The sequence below is a fragment of the Leptonotus elevatus genome, chromosome 1 (genome assembly GCF_054856555.1).
Source record: "Leptonotus elevatus isolate MCC_2025b chromosome 1, RoL_Lele_1.0, whole genome shotgun sequence".
In the NCBI taxonomy this organism is placed as follows: Eukaryota; Metazoa; Chordata; class Actinopteri; order Syngnathiformes; family Syngnathidae; genus Leptonotus; species Leptonotus elevatus.
The window spans coordinates 30,823,193-30,847,577 of NC_141239.1; the positions used below are offsets into that span (position 1 = coordinate 30,823,193).

A 24,385-nucleotide genomic window follows, 5' to 3' on the forward strand; every position below is an offset into this window, starting at 1 on the left:
GGCAAAGACACCTTCAATGTGTTGGAGTCACGCTGAGTCAGCTTGTGTCGCTAAGCCCCCTTTAACGCTGCCGGGAAAACACTTTGGACGGAATGCGGGGGCCAAGGTGACCCGGCACTATGATTGACATGTCCGCTGACAAACAAAAAGTCAGCCATGTACTTTTAATGTTTCCTTCAGTAGCTAACTAACATGCTAATAGTTAGCTCAAATGCTAACACTTTGCTATTGTTTGCTATCTCTATTATAAATGTTTCCCTCATGAAGCTAGCGTGTTTTCACGATGCCCCGGCCAAGCGTCATCTCGTTACGCGCAGAGACGGGTTGCGGTACGTTGGAGGGAGGTTGTGCGGGGGTCTTCCCTTGCCGCCTCGACGGGACGTTATCAAGATGAATGCGGTGATTAGAGGAATGAATACGCAGTGATTATCAAGATGAATACGGCCATTAGAGGAGCTTCATTGCCGGATAAAAAGAGAGGGAAAAAACATGGCGGCGCACAGGGACACGCGTGATCACCATTATGGATTGCGTGTGCATCTGTGTGTTGGTCATGTGATCGTGTGTGCGTGTGTGTTTTCTTGTCTTTTTGTGTGTGTGTTTTTTTCCCCCGTGTGTATCTTGTTTGTTGATGAGTGTTGTTTGTGTGTGTGTTGATAGGTGTGTGTTTAGATTGGCCGTTGCAAGTCTGTGTGTTCATGTGTCTTCTGCGTGTGTGTTCTCGTTGTGATTGGTCAAATGTGTGATTTCGTTTTTGTGTGTGTTCCTGTGTGTATTGTTTTGTTGTGACTTGTTGTCAGACCCCCGGGTGCAGATGCGCCATGTGATCTCCACCTCCTCGCGAGCTGTAACCACGGCAACCAAAGTGATGTCCACATGGCAACAGCTGCGTAGGGACCGTGTGTGTGTGTGTTGTGTGTGGTTGGAAGGGGGGGTGACGCATTCTGCATCCGCCTGGAAAGTTTGTGAAATTTCCGCCCACTAGAATCACTAAAGTGAAGAGGCCCTGAATCTCTTCCTCTCCTCCCACTCAGTGACCTCCCCCTCGACCCCCTCACCTCTCCCATCATGCATCTGTTGGTGTCTCATCAAGCTTTTGTCTGGCTCATGTTTGATTACAGCGGCAAGCTGTGTGGGCCGGACCGACCCGGATGTCTCCTTCCTCCATCCACACAGGATTTGTCCTTTTTTTCTTTTCTTTCCGTTTTCATCCCACCTGCTCGGATGCTACGTGACAAACGGGAAGTTCGCTTTTTTTTCTGCCTCCTGTGACTCTCACTTTACTTTTTGAACGCACATCTTCTGACTTGACTGGATGGTACAATGCAGATTCATCCGGTCTCCTGTGGTTCACTTGCATAATGGTCAGGTCACAGAGGTTGCTCGGTGTGTTTGGAGCTAATTGGATGGTGGCATAAATTAAAAGAGACCTTGAATTTAAAAAAGTGCAGAAAGAGAATGCAAAGTGGGCAAATATAAACAAAATATGAACAGTGAGAAAAATGTGAACGTTCACATTTTTGCATGTGGACATAAGTATTAGCCAAAAATGTGTTTCTCTATAGGTGACCCAATACATTTGACTAAACTCTTTAGTTTTACACAGGTATCAAAATACTCTTGCCCAAAACTCCACATTTTCTTCACTTTTGAAGTCGTATAGGTGTCCCAATACTTTTGACCAATTTCCTAGTCACCATCTTGAAGAGGTCCTCCTTGGAAAGTGAGAAATCTCCTCCATGTTTTCACCTGGATAGTTTCCAGAATTTTTGGACTTCATCTGCTGTGTGAGGAGAACCCGGGACGAGATTCTGGACGTTTGAGTCCATTACGAATGCTCTACATGTGCTCCACCGCCACCGCCACCGCCACCCCCACCCCCACCCCTCCTGTGCTGCTCATGGAGAGTTTTATGGCTGCAGGGACAAGAGTGGACGTGGGGGGCACAGGGTTAGCACATAGTTCATGTGGGGGAGGGGGGGGGGGTGTCGTGGGGGCACAAGCTTCAATATTTAACACACACTTGAGTGGAAGCGAAAACCCGTGTGACCAGTCAGTCAGCAAATAACATGCTTGCGCCATTCTGCCTTTCATGGACGAATCGGTTACTTTTTATTAAGTATATCTTTTAAAACATGTTAATGTTTAAGGTATTAACGTGTAATGTTAATGTTAATTAATTCGATTATTTTTTGTTTTCTTTCTTTAGCATTCTTTCTTTTATTTGTTTATTTTATTTTTAGATATATTTTAATTTTATATATTCATTTATGCTTAGATTTATTTATTTTATGTATTTCTTTTATTATATGAATCCTTTTTTATTGTATTAATTCTTTTAATTTAATTTTTTATATGAATAATATTAATTTATATTTTATATCATTCGACGCAACTATCCCGCTTTGCTGTTGTGTGTAAAAGTAAACGGTGTCCATGATGAAGCCCGAAAACTCAATTTAATTTGTGTGTTCCAGTGCTGGGTTGATGCGTAAAGCGTCCCTAATGGCTTGGATGGTGTCCACTTGAAATGCAAGTGAGAATGCAGGATTTTAGAGGACGTGCTTCAAATCTGCAGGCCTGTCGAGCTGTGTGTGTGTGTGTGTGCGTGCGTGCGTGCGTGCGTGTGTGTGTGTGTGTGTGTGATTTTTTTTCTTCTGTCTTTCTTTTTTCCCGGCTCAGCGATTAGCGAGGCCTGAATGTGACACTTGATGTGCTCCACCTCCCACTCGCGCTCTACCGCCGTCCCGCTCTGCCCTTCAAAAACTCTCCTGACGCAATCGGGCCTCTCCTCTCTCCATTGCAACACAACCTGTGGATGGATGGAAATCTTTTTTTGTAGATTGTGGGCTGCACTACAGTGATTTTTGTGTGTGTGTGTGTGTGTGTGTGAAGTTCCCTCAGCGGTAGTATTAGAAAATGTTTCCCAAAAAAAACCCTGGATCTCCAAATGTGGAGAAGATGGTTGCCAGGTGGTGATCACAGCCATGGATTCCCCCTCTAATGTCCATGTGCCCGTCACCATGGGGGTCCCGCTCTCTTTCCGCCCCTCATACTCCTGTTGCCATGGCAATCAAAACCTGCCTTCCTAATTAGAGGACGAGTTGACCCTATGGACAAACAAACAAACATACTGTACATCTTTAAAGATCATTTTTGGTGCAAAGTCTGAGAACGACGTCGTACTGAATTGTCGTCCGGCTCTGTGCGGAGGATAGCCAGGGATAGGACGCCACTGGCGGAGGTGTCAGCCAAACCAGATCAGCGTCTGTTTGGCGTTGCGCCAGCTCACATGTTGTTTTCCCGTCGCCACCTACTGCACCACTCTGCCATGTGAAAAGCACTGCACACAATTCAGCCATTTTACCACAGACTTATATATGAATGGACTAACAATGCCGCGTATTCGCTGTTGGGAGAAGTGAACCGCTAAGCCGCCATTTTACGTTGCCACTCACTAAGCACGCCTAACTTGAACATTGAGTTCTCCGCTGCAGTTTCACATCATTTTCTGCCTCTATGGCAAAAATGCCACACAAGATTTGTCGCCAGGTCCTACTCAAAGATTCGTCTTCATCATGTTGTCAGAACTATCAACAATCAAGTGAAAGCAAGGCCCATCAGGAAAAAAATTGCTGTGAAACGTAAACCTAACCTTTGTGAGTCACAATTCAGGGTATTGAGATAATATAATGATGAAAACAGTGAAGTTCGCTCTTTGAGAGGCTCTCGTTACGCCATACAGGGATCCAACAGTGTTTTCTGCAGAGAAAATAGCAAGTTGTCAGTAACAGTGGCAACGTAAGATGGCCGCCCTCTGGCTTCAGGCGCCACAAGGGGCCTTTTGACAGTCCAAGGAGTTTCTCCTTGATGTCACACTTGATTAGAAAGTCAGAATTAATAAGAATGTCTAAAAATTACAGAAGTTGCTAGCAGCCAATCACAAGCCAGAAGATAAAAAAGAAGAAGAATGGACTGATAGTGACGTGTACTGACGTCACAATGTCAGACTTAAATAGAAAGTCACAAGAACTATGAAAAATGACTTCTTAAGTTGTCCCAAGTCACAACAAAGATAACAGCCAATCAGAAGCCGGAAGAAAGTCACTTCCTGTAAAAGACATAACAAGGCGAAGTGTGATTCTCTTTGGTGTCACGCTTCAATATAAAGTCAAAATGATTAAAACAATAACAACAAAGGAAAAAATAACACAAGCTAATAGCTAATACCGAAAATAATTTTTTGGGGCAGAAACCGAAAATGAGAAATTATAGTCGGTGCTTCGCACCGGCGGGCACGGATGCATGCGGTGCGGGTGACGCATTTGTAGGGTATTTGGAGCGGGACACGGTGCGACATACTTAAAATCGACACATTCACATATTCACCAACGTTTACAAATAAATACATTTCTTCGCACCAGCCAATCGGCTTCGCGAACGGACTGCAGAGTCACACACGGCGTCCCGTACAGATCTGTAGGCACTCGATAGCAAAAGTGCTAACATTAGCTAAAGTATTTAGCACGGCCACCGGAATGCAAGTGAAAAAATGGAAGCGCTCAATGGGCTCTCATCAAAGAAAAAAAGGAAGGCGTAGTGCATGCAGTACTCGGAGTGCTTTCTTTTTTTTACATAGTTTACCAAGCAACCATGACACAATGAAGCTGCCGGTTCTCACAAACGCAAGCAATGCGGACACTCACTCCCGTGTTTGGTGTTTAATTCAAACAGACACTTGCTTGCTGCGTTTTTTTGTTGTTTTTTTGCTTGCATCACCACATCATCTTCTTTCGGCCATATTCTTTCGGCTTGAATTTAATTTTTGCCATTTTGGCCGAAAATTTTCGGTGGCCGAATATTCGGTGCATCACTACTAACAGCCAATCAGAAGCCAGAAGAAAGTCACTTCACAAAAAAGAACCAATAACAAAGAGTGGTGTCAAAACAAAGGCAAAGAAAAAGCTCGTCAGCACTTGTTGTCGTTGACATTTTTCCCATTTTTGCCTTCCCAGGAAACTTCAAGGGCATGTGCAAACAAATCGATCACTTCCCCGAGGACACGAATTACGAAGCCGACTCATCCGAGTACTTCCTGCGTGAGTACGCACGCACACACACACACACACACACACACACACACCCCCACACACACACACACACACACACACACACACACACACACACACACACACACACTTGACTTTTCCCGGCTTGTTGGCCGTGTTTCCGACTGGCGCTGGATGCCAGGATGCCGCTTGGCTGCCGCCGCCGCCTGCCAAGAGGCGGCGTGTGTGTTACACTCCCGTCAGTCAACACTGTGTCCATTGATTAGCGCGCTGTGTGCAAACAACACACCAGTCCCTTTCACACAGACAACTTCTTCTTGGCTTTCTGCGTGCCTGTGTTCTGCGTGGAAGGTACGGAATGGACATTTTCTAGCTTTGAGGCAATATCAGAGTTGAGACGAAGACTGGCAGCGGTGGATAAATGCCAGATCACTGTTGCTGTTGCCATTTTGTTGTCCGTAGTGTGCATTCACGCAGCTAATCAGGCTGGGTTCTGTGTGAAAGGCACAGACAGATATGTCAATTTTCCAGAGAACCGCGTGAGAAAAGGACTATAGACACTTATGTCCTCATCCTAAGCGTCACAGCAGTGTGTGACAGTTAGCATTAGCGTTAGCATCATCATCACTTAAGCAGCCGGACGCTGTTAGCCTTTTGGTGGTCTGTATGCGTAACACAGAAGCGAGTCGCCGTGGTTACCGCCCTCGTGCGGCATGGGTGTTTGTTACCATGGTGACAGGTCTGTTTTGAAAGCTGTAGGATTGGTAGCCTGATTGACGTCTGTCGTCGGTCTTTTGCTGCTATCCTTTCTCGCGCCTGTGGTGGTGTGAAACATGGAAGTCATGTCCTCAATCACATTTTTACACCAGGGGTTTACAAAATGTTCGGGTCCAGGAGACATTTTCCCAAGGTGCGTAGATTCACTTTTGTGGATCTTAGCCTACTAGCATTATTGGCTATGTCATTTTTGGCTATGTCATTTTTTACCTACTGCCACATCATCAAAAAAAAAAAAGTTTGCTAAAATTTAGTTTTGTTTTCCAAAAACTTTCACAAATGACACAGAAGAACTACTGTCCTTGGGGGTGGGGTGGGCAACTAGAGGTTTGGGGGGATGTGCTATGTGTGCGAGTCCGCCAATTAGATGGTTTGACGCTCTGAGCATTAGCTTCCCATCTGGATGTGCCAAAGTATGCTAACAGTGCCACTAATGATGCTAACAACGTCGGCTGCGCCAGCGATGACCGTGGACCTTAACCCCTCCGACTGCACTCTGATTGGACGAGAGCGCTACCAGTGGCTGGCCAATTAGGACACTGGCGTCCATAAATATTTCAGCCTCTTTCTTTATCTGGGTCAGGCCGCCGTCGAGTGTCATGCTGCAAGACAGACAGACGGGCGGGCAGAGAGAGAACGTGAATTTGTCTTGCTCTTCATCATATATTTAACTTGTCTTAATATATCGTCATGTCATAAGAATAATGTCACATCATTAAACATGAGGTCTTACTTCATATGATGTCATATTAAAATTGCAGTCATGCCACATTTAAAATATTGTCTTATTATAGACATCTTGCCAAAAAGAAGTCAAACTATACATTATAAATTAATCATGCGTGATTTAACAAAAAATAGTCAACCGTCCATAACTATTTTATTTAAATGTCTTACCGCGAATCATGTCACATAAAAAGAATGTGTCTAAATGATGTCATACAATATATTGTCATCATACGTTGTAAAATGTTGACTTAGTATACATCGCATAATAGTAAAAATGGTATTTTTGTACATTATGTCATGAAATTAAGTCATGCAATTCGTCATATTGTCATATTAAAAATGATGGCTTGATGTCGAACTGAAAATGATGTCACATAATATACATGAGATGACATACTCAAGTCGTGCAGAACATCGGTACAAGCATGCTAAACATTAGGGATAGACCGATTATCGGCATTTTGACAAATATCGGCATCAGCTTTTTCACGATTCTGAAGGTCGATAAAGCTGGTATGTATCTCACTGAGCGGTGAATGCTTGCGAACGTAGCAAATTTAGGGTTTTCATCAGGATTTGTAAGATGTTCACAGACAGTTTATACTTGTCGCAAAGACATTTGCAAAATATTCTGACAATTTTTGACAGTATGCAAAGATCAGTTGAACCCTGACGAAAACCCCAACTTAGCTACTTTAGCAATCATTTGTCACTCAGTGAGATACAGGGAAGTTTTCATTTATGGATTTATTTAGATTTCCACTTTATAAAAAAAATGATGCTGATACTGGGAACTTCCTATACATTTTATTTTTAAAGATTAAAAAATAAATAAATGAAATTAAGTAATTGTGTTGAAAGTTTGGAAAACTTTATTTACAGTAGAAAACTATTTACAGTACTTGCTTAGTTTTTAATTTAGCTTATCACATGCTGATGACCCTGGAAGCTCCCTAAAATTTTTTGTTATAATTTTGTTATAATTTTTTTTAAAAAGCTGTCAATTCTTATACGTTGAAATTAAAAGTTTGACATTAATATTCTCCTTATAATGTAATATTTTGTCTTTTACCGCAAAAAAATATCGGCTTGAAATACGTCATAACCTCATGTCACAAAAACGACGTATTACTACATCCTGTACACGTCAATGTCATTAAGAAAATAAAATATAAAAAAAATAATAATTACGAAATAAAAATAAAAATAAAAAAAGAGAGAGAGCAATGATGATGACATGTCGAATCGGCAAAATTACCGAATGAACAATACTGAGCTCTCTCAAAAAAAATAAAAATAAAATATGATGATTATTATTTTCACATGGCCAGCGTCACTTCTGGGTGGACTTCCGCCTTCGTCCTCATCTCGTCTTCCTCCTCCTTTTCCTCTTTTTGCTCTTCCTCCTGTGCCGTTACGTAACGCACAGCATGTCACTCCAGGTGAAGGCCCGCCCGGAAGTGACATCACACATGCCCCAAAATGGAGGGGGCACACCGCTGATGTCATCACATTGCGTGGAGAGGAGTCGAAACAACACGCACCAACCAAACACTGACCTGCGCACACAAAACACACACACATGCACGCAAATACATCTTTCCTCTGTCGCAGTATTAAAAAGGAAATCAAATTTTGCATAATTTAATCATATCATGTCTTAGTATACATCAGCAGTAGGGAACCCTGGTCCTGGTTTTAGATGGCTCCCTCCTCCAACACACCTGATTGAATGATCAGGATCCTTATCAGACTTCTACAGAGCTTGCTGACGAGCTGATCATTTGAATCAGCTGTGTTAGAGGAGGGAGATATCTAAAACATGAAGTCAAACTATAAATATGCAGCATGTCATAGGATAGACATGAAATGTGATGTCATACAGTAATAATAGCAGTAATCTTAGTGTACATTACACATGTTAAAAAAGGAAGTCTTAGCTTACATGAAAATAAAATGATGTATTTGTATGCATCACATGACATTTCAAAATTACAGTATATACGCATAGCGCTCGGACTCGTTCACTACTATCATTTCATAAATGGAGTCTCACACACACTTGCAAAGAGTTCCAGCCGTGGGTGTGTGCGTGTGTGTGCGTGTGCGTGCGTGCGTGCGTGCGTGTGTGTGTGTGTGTGTGTGTGGGGGGGGGGGGGGTGTGATTGTGCGTTCGTGCGTGCGTGCGTGCGCCAGTCCCAGTAGCGTGGTGCTTTGCACATCCAGCCGGGATTATGTAAGGCAGCTGAGGCGCACTGAAGCGCCAGTGGGTTTTTAGATCATGGCGTGTGTGAGCTCCCATCATGCACTGCTCGGCTGGGCGAGGAGGAGGAGGAGGAGGAGGAGGACGAAGAAGAGGAAGACGAGGAGGAAGCGAGAAGAAACGCCCCGTTATGCAAGAAGGCCCTTTACAAAAGACAGGACGCTCGTAATAGAAAGGAGAGGACGCCGCCGCCGCGGGAAATGCTACATCTTAAAAATAATAATAATCAATACTTGCTCATGCAAGGCAAAGCAAATACGCAGAAATATTTGGTCACCGACACAAAATATAAGCAACACAGCATGCATCAAATGATGGCATATTATATGAGGTTCCAGAGTATCCTTCTCTAATTGTTTTTTTTTTTTAGCAAGAGCACAGTGACCCCAAACCAGCACATTTTAAATCCACTTGCAAAGTCAAATACGTCCACTAACTTTTAGCACACAAAAAACATTTGTCAGAAACAAAAAATACTCGAGAATATTTAAAAGAATAATACTTAAGAAAACTGCTAATTGAAACATGAAAAATTTGGGAGTTTGGTTTAGAACTAGGTTTAGGGTTGGTTTAAGATTCCGTTTCAAACTAAGGGGTTTCAAATTAGGCTTAGGGTTTCACAGAAGGATTTCAAACTAGCGTTAGGGTTTCAAACTAGGTTAAGGGTTTCAAATTAGGATTTAAAGATAGGATTAGTAAATAGGGTTTCAAACTAGGAGTAGTTTTTCAATGTAATTAGGGTTTGGAGTAGCGTTTCAAACTAGCTGTAGGGTTTAGGTAAAGTATGTTAAATACAGCGCTTTGCAAAAGTATCCACCCCCTTGAGTTTTTCAACCTTTTGGCACGGTACGACCACAAACTTAAATATATTTCATTGAAATTTGATGTGAAAGTTAAACACAATCATGAAGAGAAACAATTTCAAACTTGTTTTACAACAAATAAACTGAAAAGTAGTGTGTGCAAAAGTATTCACCCCCTTTGGATTAATACTTTGTCGACCCCCTTTTGCTGTATGTCTCTATCAATTTTGCGATAAATTTTACTCATATTCGGTCCCACTCTAAACAGAGTAAATTTTTACACTTGGAAGAGAGTAAAAAATACTTAAAAACAACAACAACGCAACGCTCAAGGGTTGAGGAACGATCCCACAACCTACAGCATGGAAGACAGCCACTCTAGCACTTGAGCTATGCTAGACTTATTATTAGCTCATATTGCTGGTGGAGACCAAAAATGGAGATATACGAGGATTCCACCTGACACCTGCGATATATTGCCACTGAGAAGGCGTGGCATGGGTCAGTGGTTAGGTTGGCTGTCTCCCAGCCTGAAGGTTCTGCGATATTTAAACAAATATTTGACTCTCTTCCGAGTATACGTTTACTCTGTTTAGACTGGGACCGAATGTAGTCTTTTTAACTCATTCACTGCCATTGACGGCTATAGACGCCAAAAATTCATTTAAACTATTTCTATTAGTTGAATTTTTTTTTCCACTTTTGCTAACAAGAGTATGAAAATCTACTATCTATCTAAAAAAAATAAAATTTAGAACAGATATAAAATGTGTGATTAATCGTTAGTTAACTAGTAAGTACTAGTTACATTTTAATCGCCTGACGGGCCTAATTTAAAAAAAATATATTAAAAATAAGGGGCGTTTAATCATAATTAATCACATGATAATTTTATAAATGTAAATTCTCTATTGTACATTTATAAATTCTCTTGTATGTACAATAGAAAAAAATCTAGGTTTTCATAAAAAAATAAACTAAATGAAAAAAATGTTAAACTAATAGAAATAGTTCACATGAATTTTTGACGTCTATAGTTGTCAATGGCAGTGCTGTGTGTAGGGACAGAAATGTTTGCCCATTCCTCTTTTGCAAAACAGCTCCAGCTCAGCGAGGTCAGATGGAGAGCATTTGTGAAAACAGGTTCTCTTCCAAGATTGCCCTGTATTTGGCGCCATCCATCTTCTCTTCTACTCGCACCATCTTCCCTGTCCCTGCAGGTGAGAAGCACCCCCAGAGCATGATGCTCCTGCCACCATGTTTGAAAGCGGGGCTGGTGTGTTGAGACTTATGAGCAGTGTTGTTCTTACACCAAACATAGTGTTTGAAATGTAGGCCAAAATGTTCCATTTTGGTCTGGTCTGAACCAGAGCAGGGGGTCGACAAAGTATTCATTCAGGGAGGGATGAATACTTTTGCACACGTCACTTTTCAGTTTTTTAGTTGTAAACCAAGTTTGAAATAAGGTATCCACTTTGTTTCACTTCACGATTGTTTAACTTTCACAACTTGTGGTTGTACTACAACTCAAGGGGGGTGAATACTTTTGCAAGGTGCTGTATGTTTCAGGTCTTAAATTAGGGTTCGGGTTTCAAAAGGGTTTCAAACTTGGGTCAGGTGTTCAAACTAGGGTAAGGGTTTCAAATTGGGGGTAGAAAAAGTACAGGATTAAGCGAGTGTTTGCGCACGTAGCAAACCTTTGTTTTTTCATCAGGGTTTGTTAAAGGTTGCAAAATGTTGCAGTTTTGATCGTTTTTCTTGTCATAAAGAAATTTCGAACATGTTCGAAATTTGATGGCGACAAGAAAAAGTGTTGGCGACCATGTAAAAAAAAAAAGGATATTTCTATACCTCATGTTACAAAAAGTGAACATTTATGTCTGGCTATTACTCAGCATTGGGACACGTCAGAAGCGGCAGCACATTTTCAACGCAGATCATGTTCATCATCGTAATTAGTGTCTGCTTTATGCTGTTTTTCATGGCCTCTGGTCGCTGCTTACATGAGTTCATCAGAGACTATCTGCCCATATTGATGAGTGGGGTGGGGGGGCCTCTGGGTGGTGGGGGGATAGCATTGCAACCACCCTGAGGCCCCAAAGCAGACTGGACTCTGGCCTCAACTGGCCTGATAAAATTGACGGGTCTGGGCCGGACACGCAGGGAATGGGAGGACTGCAGGCGGTGTGTGTGTGTGTGTGTGTACTTGTACGTAGTACATTGTGAGGACCAAAATGTGTCTTTAACCAACAGATTGAGGACATTTTTGTGAAGTGAGGACATTTTGGCCGGTCCTCACAACTCAAGACCTCTTTTTGAGTGTCAAGACTTGGTTTTAGAGTTTAGGTTTGAATTGGGTTATGGTTGAGGTTAGGGTAAGGATTAGGGGTAGGCAATCCGTTTTGATGGTTGGGGTCAGGGGAAGGGGCTGGGAAATGCATTATGTCTATGGATGTCCTCACAATTATATAAATACAAGTGTGTGTGTGTGTGTGTGTGTGTGTGCGTGCGTGCGTGTGTGTGTCTGAGGTCTATTATATGCTAACACAAGCCCAGTCTCCTAGGCAACAGATGGCCTGCAGCAAATTAAAAGCCAATCCTATTTTTTGGGGGGTCCTGATTGACCCGAGCGAGCGCGGCGGCGATGACTCCGTGTCGTATTAACCAGGAATTTAGCAATTTACGCGCCTCGTAAAACACGCGTGTCCACCCATCCAAGGTTAAGCGGGAAATCACATACTTCCTTTTTTTACTTTTTTTTTTATCTCCCAACGTAAAGTAGGTGCGACAGCTTGCAGGCTTTTATTTTTTTGTGGGATTAAAATGAGTTTTATTGTGGCAAGCTGGAAGAAAGTTGATCTGCGTGCAAGCCAAAGAAAAAACGAGCAAGCTGCTGCAAGCTAAAGAAGGGACGAATCCAGTTAGACCTCCGCCAGGGAGGCTCGTTGTTCTTCTTCTGTGTTGTCTAACTCAAGTTGAGTGGCAAACTCAACGTTAATGTGAACGCCAGCAACAATAGTCAACATAACAGAACGTAATTCATTTCAGGTTTCTGGTCCGAGCTGTCTTGCTATGTGAGTGTGTACAATCATTATGTGTATCATTTTTTTTCCAGACACGTATTAAATTGCCTGATATTTTGCTGTTCAAAGTTACATGTATACGCGTGGCCGCTTTAATGGATTTCCAGCCAGACCTTTGTCAAAAGTGTACTTGATCACCCAAACACTTCATTCCGATGTATAAAAATTACATGTCTTAGATTATTTTAGCAATTAGCATGACTTCTCCACCTTCTGTAATTACCACTAATCTTCCCTTCGTAAGAATGATACTTGTAAAAAGTGTAGCTTGTTTACTGATTTGGGATTTCCAATTCCGTAACGGGTTTAGTTGGACCAGTAGCCAGCCAGAGCTCATAGCTAGCTAGCTAGCTAGCTAGCTAGCTGCTGTGGCATAAGTAGGTGATTCTCAGTTTTGCTATTCAAAGCTTTTTAATGAGGCACAAATGCAAATTTTGACTCACAGACGAACATGTGAAGCAGCAATTTTTTCAAGCCTTGCTTTTTCCACATTTTGTTATGTTTGTATGCCTTATTCCGAAATGGAATATATTAATTTATTTCCCTCAAATTGTAGATATGACACTGTTTTACAAATCACAAAGTAAGAAATCCCATGTCCGTTCTGTCACACAGGTGGTGCGCCATGCCAGTGTGTCACAATATGAGGCCGCAGGTCGCCATGTTTGTCATCAGCCGTGTCGATCGATACGCGGCTGGCAGGATCCGCTGCCGCCCGCTAACCCCGCACGCACGCACACGCCCGGACGGGTGGTGGGGGTCAGTGTCGAGCGCTGGCTTACTACGGGACGTGTTAGTCAGTCGCGTGTGACTCACTTGGAATCTGCCGTGCCGTCGTCTTCCCAAATGTGGGTCACCGAGTCAACGGCGCGTCCACGCACCTCATCGGAGGAGGCGAACGGGGACAGAGCAGTTTGTTTTTGTGGCGGGCGCAGGAAATCCTCCTGTCTGGTGGGCTCATTGTCTCAGACGGGGGAAGAAAACAGCAATCGTGGTGGTAAATAGCCGCCTGTCAATCATGCAATGGCAAACACGCCACCGCAATTTCCTTTTCATTGACATAACTCATCCTTAGATTCCTAGCATCATGCTCGGTCTGTCAATTGAACCTGTTGACATTTTGCAATATATATATCAGTCGTCAAATATTTCTGCAGTAGTATATTCATTTTCACAGAAATGTCTTCTTCGCAGTGCAAAGGTGGCAGTGAGGATTTTATAAAAAAGTTGGCTTATTTTTGCTTCTGAAATTTGGCATGTTTTAGCCTTCACAAGTGCATCAATATCACGCGTCAAATCCCGAGTAGAAGCCAATTTCACGTCGTCATTTAAGTGGTCGTCAGTGTGACCTCCAGTGGGGGAAAAAACAAACAAACAACAACAGTTACTTTCATTGAGCTATTGCAGTGAAGGTCTTTTCTAAATTTGATACTTTGCCAAAATCTTCCTCACGGGACAAATTGGACACCTCGACATGTCCGCCGTCATTCGTCAATCGCCGCGACACCCTTCTGTCATCATCAGTAATCAATGATTTCAAAACAAACTAATGCACAGAGCGCATACTGGACAGTAGTATAACGTGTTAAGTGTTCCTTATGTATTCTCATATAAGAATCGCGATTCTCATTTAGTACGATTCAGAATCGATTTTAAATGTCCCCAAATCGATTTTATTTTAATTATTTTATGCTGTCTTACCTTTGTTTGTGTGTGTCTTTATTGGGAGCGCTGTTTATGTTGTACCCGATTTGGCCACTGAGGGGCAGTGTGGTTCCACGCGGTCTGATACGCTGTTAAGTTGTAGCCACATTAGAGAGTAGAAGGAAAAAGTCGCGTTTAAGTTATTCCAATAAAAGTTTGTGTAGCCGTTCCCTGAACATCTATAAATTGAAGCAAAAATTATTGTCAATCAAATCATTTTGAATCCTCTAAATCTGAATCGAATCGCACACCCAAAAATCTAAATTGAATTGAAGCGTGAGACATTCACAGATTCCCACCCCTATTATGTATAATGTTGAATGCAAAACACACACACACATAGAATAGCAACAATAAAACAAGCAAAAATGGTATGCTTAATCTATTTTTTGGGCCTAATTTCATCAATTGAGATGTCAAACTTGCTTGGTTGAAGTCCTTATCTGCTATTGGAATTGTTTTTCCAGGGGTCTTTCAACACTCCCTGATAATTTAGGGTGTTGCACTGATCTTTGACTCATTTGCTCCCAAAAACATATGAATACATTCTATTTTAAATATTACCGTGTTCCCAAAAACATATTTATACGTTTTATGGGGGGGGGGGGGCGTTATGCTAGAGCATACAGAAGGCTTTGATGCAGCCTCTAAGCTGAAGAGAAAGCTTAACGCAATGGTAGTTATTACAAAAACGGCCAGCAGGTGGCAGCAGAGTCCAAGAGATCAACTAGGGCCATGTTGAAAACAAGCTGATTTACCCACAGTTCTAAGCAGATTTGTGAATAATGATGAAACTTGCTAATTGCTGCAAAACGGAAACAGATAGAAATATTTTTTTTCCTGATGAAAGAAGAGATTACAATCTTTCTTTTGGTAGGTTCTATGTTTGTATAGCAATATTCTGTGGGCCTTGCGAAATCCGTCCAAATCCAGTCAAACAGCCGGGAGCGAAGAGGGTTGCTTCAGTAAAAATAGCTGGGAGTGAACGAGAGAATCTAAAGCGACGCAATGCCGCTATACTACGTCCTATTAGCCATTATAAGCGATACACAAACTTGAATTTCACAGACAAGCTGGAAGACCCTCTTCCGAACCTAACCTTAAACTAAACCTTATAGATGATTTCATTACGGGAAGCTCATTCCGTGTTATTCCACCCCGTGTGTTAAAATTGTGTATAAAAAAGGAAGCACATATAAAACATTAATTTGCAGTTTCATGAGGTGTCAGACTGTTTCTTGGCTCTGGGATGCAATCAAAAGTCCGGCTGGCGAGCGGCCCTCATTTTATTGGCATTATTGTCCAAATGAAGGCAAAATGACAAAATAATCACGACCGCCAGTTACTCTTGCCATGTCGGCCCTCCTTCCTCCTCCTCTGTGGAAGCAAAGCGAGCCTCTCAAAGGTTTTGCTTAACTTTGCCGTCACCTTGAGGTTCTGTCACTCGTCAAGAAGAGCGCGTCAATCAATACGTTTGGCAGACAACCATACGATAGGTCGCCATATGCATATTTTGTCCCACCCTATTGGACGGCGACGATATGCTGTGATTATTGCTTCACTGAAACTGTTGATATTTGACAGTTACATGGGACAGTTACGCAACTGCACGCCGCCGGTAAAGTAAACATGAGCTAATTGAATGTAGCCTACCACTGCTAGTTAGAACAAATTGTAATCATTGCATATATAGATAGAGTGAAAATGGAAACAGATACACTTTGATCATTTTTCTCGGCCGCAACCAAGTGAGTAAGAAAGAGAGAAAGAAAAAGATGGCGGATGATGAAGAGCGACGTGATGTTGATGAATGCCACGATATGACACACGGAGCACATGTTAAAGGGGAAGTAAGTCCAAAAATATTCTTTACAATAACATGCTGTATATGTGCACCCACTGATCTAAACACTAGGGGTGTGCCAAAAAATCGATTCTCATAAGAATCGCGATTCTCATTTAGTACGATTCAGAATCGATTTTAAATGTCCCAAAATCGATTTTATTTAAATTATTTTATACTGTCCTGCCTTTGTCTGTGTGTGCCTTTATTTGGAGCGCTGTTCATGTTGTACCCAGTTTGGCCACTGAGGGGCAGTGTGTTTCCACGCAGTGTAATACACTGTTAAGTTGTAGCCACATTAGAGAGTAGAAGGAAAAAGTCACGATCAAGTTATTCAAATAAAAGTTTTTTTTCAGTGTGGAGCTGTTCTTTTGAGCTATAAAAATGCTGCAAATAGCGCGCTAATTAGCATTAGCGAGTGAGACTGGAGTAGATCATTACAATTCCTTGCACATCTATAGATTGAAGCAAAAATCTTTGTCAATAAAATCATTTTGAATTTCAAAAAATCGTCCCCAAGCAAAAATCGATTCTGAATCGAATCGCAGACCCAAAAATCGGAATCAAATCGAATCGTGAGATATTAAAAGATTCCCAGCCCTACTAAACACGCACCTTAACTGAGCCGTGATTGGTTGTGAGCTCTGAGCAACTGTGATGTCATTTTCAGTCGACACCAAGTGGCAAAATGGCCGCCCATTGAGATGTTTTTGAGTTGACTTCTCCTTGAAAGCGATGAGGTCAGAATGGAATTGGTAACGTGACGTGCTGTCCACTTCTGGTAAACACACACGAGTACAAAGGAGTACGCGGGCCTTACGGACACTAACAGAAAACGATACAGTACGTCGTAATATTGGTATTTGGCACGTCGCAATATCGTTAGGACATTTTGATGATAAACAATGACAGGTTATTTAGCGCAGGATCCTTTTTCAGCCCACAGCTGTTACGTTTTATTATGTTAGCGATTAGCCGCTGCGCTAATGATGATGTCGGTTGACGTGATCGAAGGACGCCGTGGCTCCTGCAACGCAGCCCGCCGGGCGTACGGCACGTGCCAGGGGCCCGCGGCGTTCGTCCGCACTGGACACTGCTAGTCAGCCATTACACAATGTCCACACACACATAAAGTACTCACGATCGTGTTGATGGAGCGTTTCACAGGCCTGACGGGGTGTTGATTGGGGTGCGCACACACAGGGAGCAGATGCTGAAATGGATGCTAATATGCTTTTTTGCTTCTTCCTCCTCCTTTTACCTTGACTGGATTTACATCAAAGAGATCCAGGAATGTGGATTTAAGTTGTTGGTACTTCCTGGATTTACTGTGTCTAGTAAGTCACCATACAATAAAGATGCTGTCGTGTTTCTTGTTTTTTTTTTAAACAAATTAATCGACTTCATAAAAATTTGCCATTACTGTAGCATGAGAGATTGGCATGTGAAATATCCCAATATCGATATTTTTTTTCCCATCCTAATATTTTGCTAACACAGCTGTGATTGTGTAATAATCTGTATTTTAAAGACGTTTTGATACAATGAAAAATATCCATGTGATATCAACAGCATTGACCGTACAAGTGGTTATTTGAGAAAGGAATGACACCCTTTTTTAAAATAGCTGACTTTCTGCTTTGACTTAAAAAAAAAAAAAAAACACTAAGCCTGCTTAGCTAAATGCTAACAAGCGATGCAAAATGCCAAGGCTAAAGAATAGCATCAGTATCACAACATATAAGTCTTAAGCAAAAGATATTTGAACGCAGTGTATCTACAAGTGTAGACAGGCAATATAACAACAGTCACATGTGTATATTCTTTATCCTCAGTGGAATAAAAACGAATACAATAACTGCAGTTTACACAACCACTTACAGGAACATGACTGTGTTATACTGCCCCCCGGTGCCAATGTAGCGCACACCAGAAGGATTTGCAGTAAATTAGTTATAATGCACAAGCTGTTTAATTCTTTACATTCTATTTAATGACCTTTTCTTTAAATTAACTATTTGATTCCTATTGAGCAACATTCTTGATTATTATATTCATTTAAATGGCGTAACAACAAATTTCATGGCGCCGCTGTATTGGGAGAAAAACATCAATGGCCGTTGTGATATTGCTCTGTAAGTTAAAAAAAAAAAAAAGTATTTTAAATCATGACGACCACTCTCCATTCTGTAATCTACCATACTTTGATGGCGAACATTATTGATACTGAGAGACACAAAATATCACAATATCCAGCCCCCCCCCAATACTTCAAACTGAATTTAGACACTACTTACCCAACAGTCCCGATTTCCAAAAGGTAAAGTTGCCCGTGTCATGTTTGCAGGCGCGGTGCGGGCGTCCAGCATCTTCCCCATCCTCAGCGTCATCTTGCTCTTCATGGGAGGTCTGTGCATCGCTGCGAGCGAGTTCTACAAGTCCAGACACAACATCATCCTCAGCGCGGGGATCTTCTTTGTGTCTGCAGGTCAGTTCAAAGACCCAAGCGCAAAAACGCTCTCGGATATCAAGTCGCACTCTAAAGGTCAACCTTAAAGTATTACAGCGTCTTTTGCTAACTGTTTAGCGTGGTTGAGCGCTACTAGCTGTTAGCCTGAGTTGAGCGCTACTTCTTCTTCTGGGTTTATTGGTGCATTTCCGTCACCAACTGGCCTGAGGATGTGGACGCTGTAAAGAATATTCAGGAAGATCAAATACAAAGCCTCTGACTGCTAACGAAAAGATTACAGCTATTACTGTTAACACCATTGAACGATAACTATAAGGCATATTTTGCCTCACTCATACGTATATGCACAGTGGTAACTTGACTTGCCAGTGACCTGACTTATGACTATTTCAAAATATTAACCATCACTTTTTTTGTCTTGAGATGTGAGCAAAAATTTGATTTACTAGTGTTAAACGGTGACAGAGAACTACAACCACAAACAACAGATCAGGTCAAGTTGTTGTTGTTTTTTTGCCACTCCCATTCGAGGTTTACTGTCAAACTAAAAACAATGAAAGAATGACATATTCTGTATTTCAACCAAACAACATAACTTTGTCTCACAGAAGTTTGCTAGCTTAATGCTAGCAAACAATGCAAAACACCTTAGAGGCGCTAATGAAACCAGCATCAACGTCACGGTACTTATTGAATTAATTTGCTCCAAAAACCTATAAATACGTTCTATTTTTAATGTTTTAAGTGTCCTAAAGGCATATTTATATGTTTTTTTTAATGCTGGAGCATACAGAAGGCTTTGATGCAGCCTCTCAACTGCACAAAACGGTTGAAGAAATGGTAATTATTACAAAAACGGCCAGCAGGTGGCAGCAGAGTATAAGAGATCACTCAGGGCCTTGTTGAATACAAGCGGATTTACCCACAGTTATAAGCAGATTTGTGAATAATGATAAAAATTAGCTATATTCTAATGCAAAACAGAAACATCCATCCATCCATCCATCATCTACCGCTTATCCGGGGTCAGATCACGGGGGCAGCAGCTTTAGCAGGGAAGCCCAGACTTCCCTCTTCCCAGCCACTTCAGCCAGCTCTTCCGACGGGATCCCAAGGCGTTCCCAGGCCAGCCGAGAGACATAGTCTCTCCAGCGTGTCCTGGGTCGTCCCCGGGGCCTCCCGCCGGTGGGACATGCCCGGAACACCTCTCCAGGGAGGCGTCCAGGTGCCTGAGCCACCTCAACTGGTTCCTCTCAACGCGGAGGAGTAGCGGCTCGACGCTGAGTCCCTCCCGGATGACCGAGCTTCTCACCCTATCTCTAAGGGAGAGCCCGGACACCCTGCAGAGGAAACTCATTTCGGCCGCTTGTATCCGGGATCTTGTTCTTTCGGTCACAACCCACAGCTCGTGACCATAGGTGAGGGCAGGAACGTAGATCGTCCGGTAAATCGAGAGCTTTGCCTTTCGGCTCAGCTCCGTCTTTACCATAACCGACCGATACAGAGTCCGCATCACTGCAGACACTGCACCGCCTGCCTGCCTGTTGATCTCCTGCTCCAACCTACCCTCACTCGTGAACAAGACCCCAAGATACTTAAACTCCTCCACTTGGGGCAGGATCTCATCCCCGACCCGGAGAGGGCACTCCTCCCTTTTCCGACTGAGGACCATGGTCTCGGATTTGGAGGTGCTGATCCTCATCCCAACCACTTCACACTCGGCTGCGAACCGCCCCAGCGAGAGCTGGAGATCACGGCTTGAAGAAGCCAACAGCACCACATCATCTGCAACAAGCAGCGATGCAATGTTGAGGCCACCAAACCGGAGCCCCTAGACGCCTCAGCTGCGCCTAGAAATTCTGTCCATAAAAGTTATGAACAGAATCGTTGACAAAGGGCAACCTTGGCAGAGTCCAACCCTCACTGGAAACAAAGTTGACTTACTGCCGGCAATGCGGACCAAACTCTGACATCGGTTGTTCAGGGACTGAACAGCCCGTATCAGGGGGGCTCGGTACCCCGTACTCCCGAAGCACCCCCCACAGGACTCCCCGAGGGACGCTGTCAAACGCCTTCTCCAAGTCCACAAAGCACATGTGGACTGGTTGGGTGAACTCCCACGCACCCTCAAGGACCCTGCCGAGGGTGTAGAGCTGATCCACTGTTCCACGACCGGAACGAAAACCACACTGCTCCTCCTGAATCTGAGATACGACTTCCCGACGGACCCTCCTCTCCAGCACCCACAGAATAGACCTTACCAAGGAGGCTGAGAAGCGTTATCTCTCTATAGTTGGAGCACACCCTCCGGTCCCCCTTCTTAAAAAGGGGGACCACCACCCCGGTCTGCCAATCCAGAGGCACTGTCCCCGATGTCCACGTGATGTTGTAGAGGCGTGTCAACCACGACAGCCCCACAACATCCAGAGCCTTTAGGAAATCCGGGCGGATCTCATCCACCCCCGGGGCCCTGCCACTGAGGAGAGGAACAGAAACAGATTTTTTTTTCCTGATGAAAGAAGAGATTCTAATCTTTCTTTTGGTAGGTTCCATGTTTTTATAGCAATGGAACACAATATTCTGTGGGCAAAATCAGTCAAAATCCAGTAAAACAGCGGGGAGCGAAGGGGGTTGCTTCAGTGAAAATGGCTGCGAGTGAAAGACTTCAAGTCAATGCACCCCCCTCCCCCCAAAAAAAATTAAAAACGAATTCTTCACAATGCAGCCTCAGTAGTCTAAATATAGTATTCTGGTTAATATTGTGTTAGTGGAATATGAGTTAAGCAGCAAAATACAACAGTTTTGATCAATATCAGAAAGCGGCCATTTTGCTAATTGCTGCAATGTCGAGTGAAAATGACATCACAGTTGCTCGGGTCTCAGGTAACAACCAATCACAGCTCAGCTTCAGAAAACATGTGAGCTGTGATCGGTCGTTGCCTGAGCCCCGAGCAACTGTGATGTCATCTTCAGTGGACAGCTAACGGCAAAATGGCCGCCCCCTGAGATGCAAACTGGACAGAGTTTTTGAGTTCAGCGGTAATAATATATGATTTATTGCAAAAAGAAAAATATCATCTACAAAGATGCAGAGTTATCGAACAGTGTAAACATTTAAGAAAATATTTTGCACCGTGTGGTTGACAGACTGACGGCCTTTGTATAGAAGCTGTTTTTTGTTTTGTTGTTGTTGAATTGTGTTGTGTCATTTCCTCAGGCCTGAGCAACATCATCGGAATCATCGTGTACATATCAGCCAACGCGGGCGACCCGTCCAAGAGCGACTCCAAGAAGAACTCGTACTCGTACGGCTGGTCGTTCTACTTCGGCGCCTTGTCCTTCATCATGGCCGAGATGGTGGGCGTCCTGGCCGTGCACATGTTCATCGACCGCCACCGGCAGCTTCGGATCGGGACCCACGCCACCGACTACCTCCAGGGCTCGGCTTTGTCCCGGGTCCCGAGCTACCGCTACCGCTACCGCCGCCGCTCGCGTTCCTCGTCGCGCTCCACGGACCCGGCGCACTCGCGCGACGCCTCCCCGCTGGGCCTCAAGTCCTTCGGGGCGTTGCCCTCCACCGAGATCTCCATGTACACGCTGCCCCGCGACACCCTCAAATCTGGGGTTGGGGTGCCGCCCGCCAACGCCGCCTACAACTCGGAGCGGGACCACAACTTCCTTCAGGTGCACAACTGCATCCAGAAGGACGCCAAAGACTCGGCGCACGGGAACTCGGCCGCCAACCGACGCACCACCCCCGTATGAGGGCGGGGCAACCCTGCGCCGCGCCCAGTTTATAGGACACGTGTTGTTTTCTGCATGACTCTTCCGGAAGCTTCCAGAAGCTCAGAAGAGGTCAGAGCCGCCCAGACGAACGTCTCCTTTATTTTTGGACTCATTGTTTTGCATTCAAACTGTGAATTGTTACAGCCCGGCCTGTAACTTCTAGTAAAGCTACTATTAATATAAATATATATATTACTTTTATAAAGATTCATAATAAGAATAATCAAGAGATACCGACTACTTTACTGAAGCAAAAAAAGAAAACTATGAGTTAAGAAAGTGCTGTTGGTGACTCTTTTAGAAACCTAGAATAATAAACTATTATGTTTTGTTTTTTTTCGAGAACAAAAAACAAAAATGTGAACGCGTACTAGCGAGTCCGAAACAAAATGCATGCTTATTAAAACCACAGCAAAAGTTACGTTTTAGTCATCCTAAAAGGGGAGAAAAGAGCAATTCATTAATTCATGTGTATTTTTTATTTTGTCTTTTTTTTCTGCTTTTGTGAGCCAAACCAAACAAAAACTGCTTTTTTTTTTTAAACATTAGTTTGATGACTATATAAAAATATATACACAGTACGTCATGTCAGTTCTTTTGAAAGACTCACACAGCCTTAGCCATGTTTTGTCTTCTTGATTTCTAACGTTGAAATGGAAACTCTTGAAAAAGGTGCCAAAAGCGAATGATCCCTTGGATGCATCAAGTCCTGATGAATAAATAACAATCCCAGGGGGAACAAATCAACCGCGTGTGTCTCACAATAAATGCCGAATCCCTCTTTGTTCGGATGCTAACATGCTACATGCTAACACCCGAAAGGCTTTGTCGAGGACAGGGGTCAGCAACCTTTCCTGTCAAAACAGCCTTTTAGATCAAATGAATAACAAACAAAAAATCTGTCTGGAGCCGTAAAACATTTAAACATTGTGATGAAGGAAACAGTGTCTAATGTACTGAGGGCCCGAATTAGAGCTGCACCATAACACAAAAATATGACATCCAATACGTAGACATTCATTTGCTTCTACCTTTTGTATTCCGTTTATTTATTTATTTTGTAATTTTTCATACTTCATTTTTTATAAATTTTTAGACTAAACCTTTCTCAAATTTCTCATGGTAATTTCCGGGATTTCTTCTTTTGTTTTGGGACATTTTAGGGTTAATTTTTGAATATTTTCTTTCCTGCCTTTTCTTACATCAATTTTCTGACATTTTTGGGGAATTTTGTTTACATTTTATGGGAATTTTCGGGATTTGATTTGTTTTCTGCTTCTTCTTTTTTTCAAAATCAATTCTCAGACTTTTTGTTTTCCAAATACATTTTATGGTTACATTTTGAACGTTTTCGTTTCTGGCTTTCTTATTCAATTCTCTGACATTTTTGGCAATTTCATGGACATTTTATGGTCATTTTCTGATTTTTCTCTTCTTTTTTTTGACATTTTATGGTAATTTTTTAGGTCATTTAAAAAACTTTTTCATCAACCTTTCATCACTCCTTTTCTTCAAAATTTGAATTCTGACCTTTTTTAATATTTATCTCTTTTTCTTTTTAATGTAAATCATAATTCATTTGAAGAACCTGCAATAATAATACATAAAACTATTTTTTAAGAGATGCAGAGACACAAGAGAAGACTAAAAAGCCACAGGTTGCAAACCCCTGGTCTAGGGTGTGCAATGGGCCTGTGGCAGAAATTTCACTAATCTCACCATATGCTGTGTGTGTGTGTGTCACACTATTTGTTTCAGAGCTAACATGCTACAACCTCATTAACAATCCATTCAAAGGCAAACATTGTAAAACTGATAGAATACAGTCAGTAAAAAAAAAATCTAAAATCATACAGGA

General features: G+C 42.7%; 1 protein-coding gene across 1 annotated transcript in view; it reads left to right on the forward strand.

The window, feature by feature from the left end:
• The window catches only part of cacng2a (calcium channel, voltage-dependent, gamma subunit 2a), a 37,525-nt gene extending 13,218 nt beyond the window's left edge, over positions 1 to 24,307 (forward strand). The window contains exons 2-4 of the mRNA XM_086091180.1: positions 5,016 to 5,099; positions 18,619 to 18,759; positions 21,959 to 24,307. Of these exons, the coding sequence (XP_085947306.1) occupies positions 5,016 to 5,099; positions 18,619 to 18,759; positions 21,959 to 22,506 (773 nt within the window). The 3' untranslated portion in view covers positions 22,507 to 24,307. The remainder of the gene's footprint in view (positions 1 to 5,015; positions 5,100 to 18,618; positions 18,760 to 21,958) is intronic.
• Positions 24,308 to 24,385: the final 78 nt, after the last annotated feature.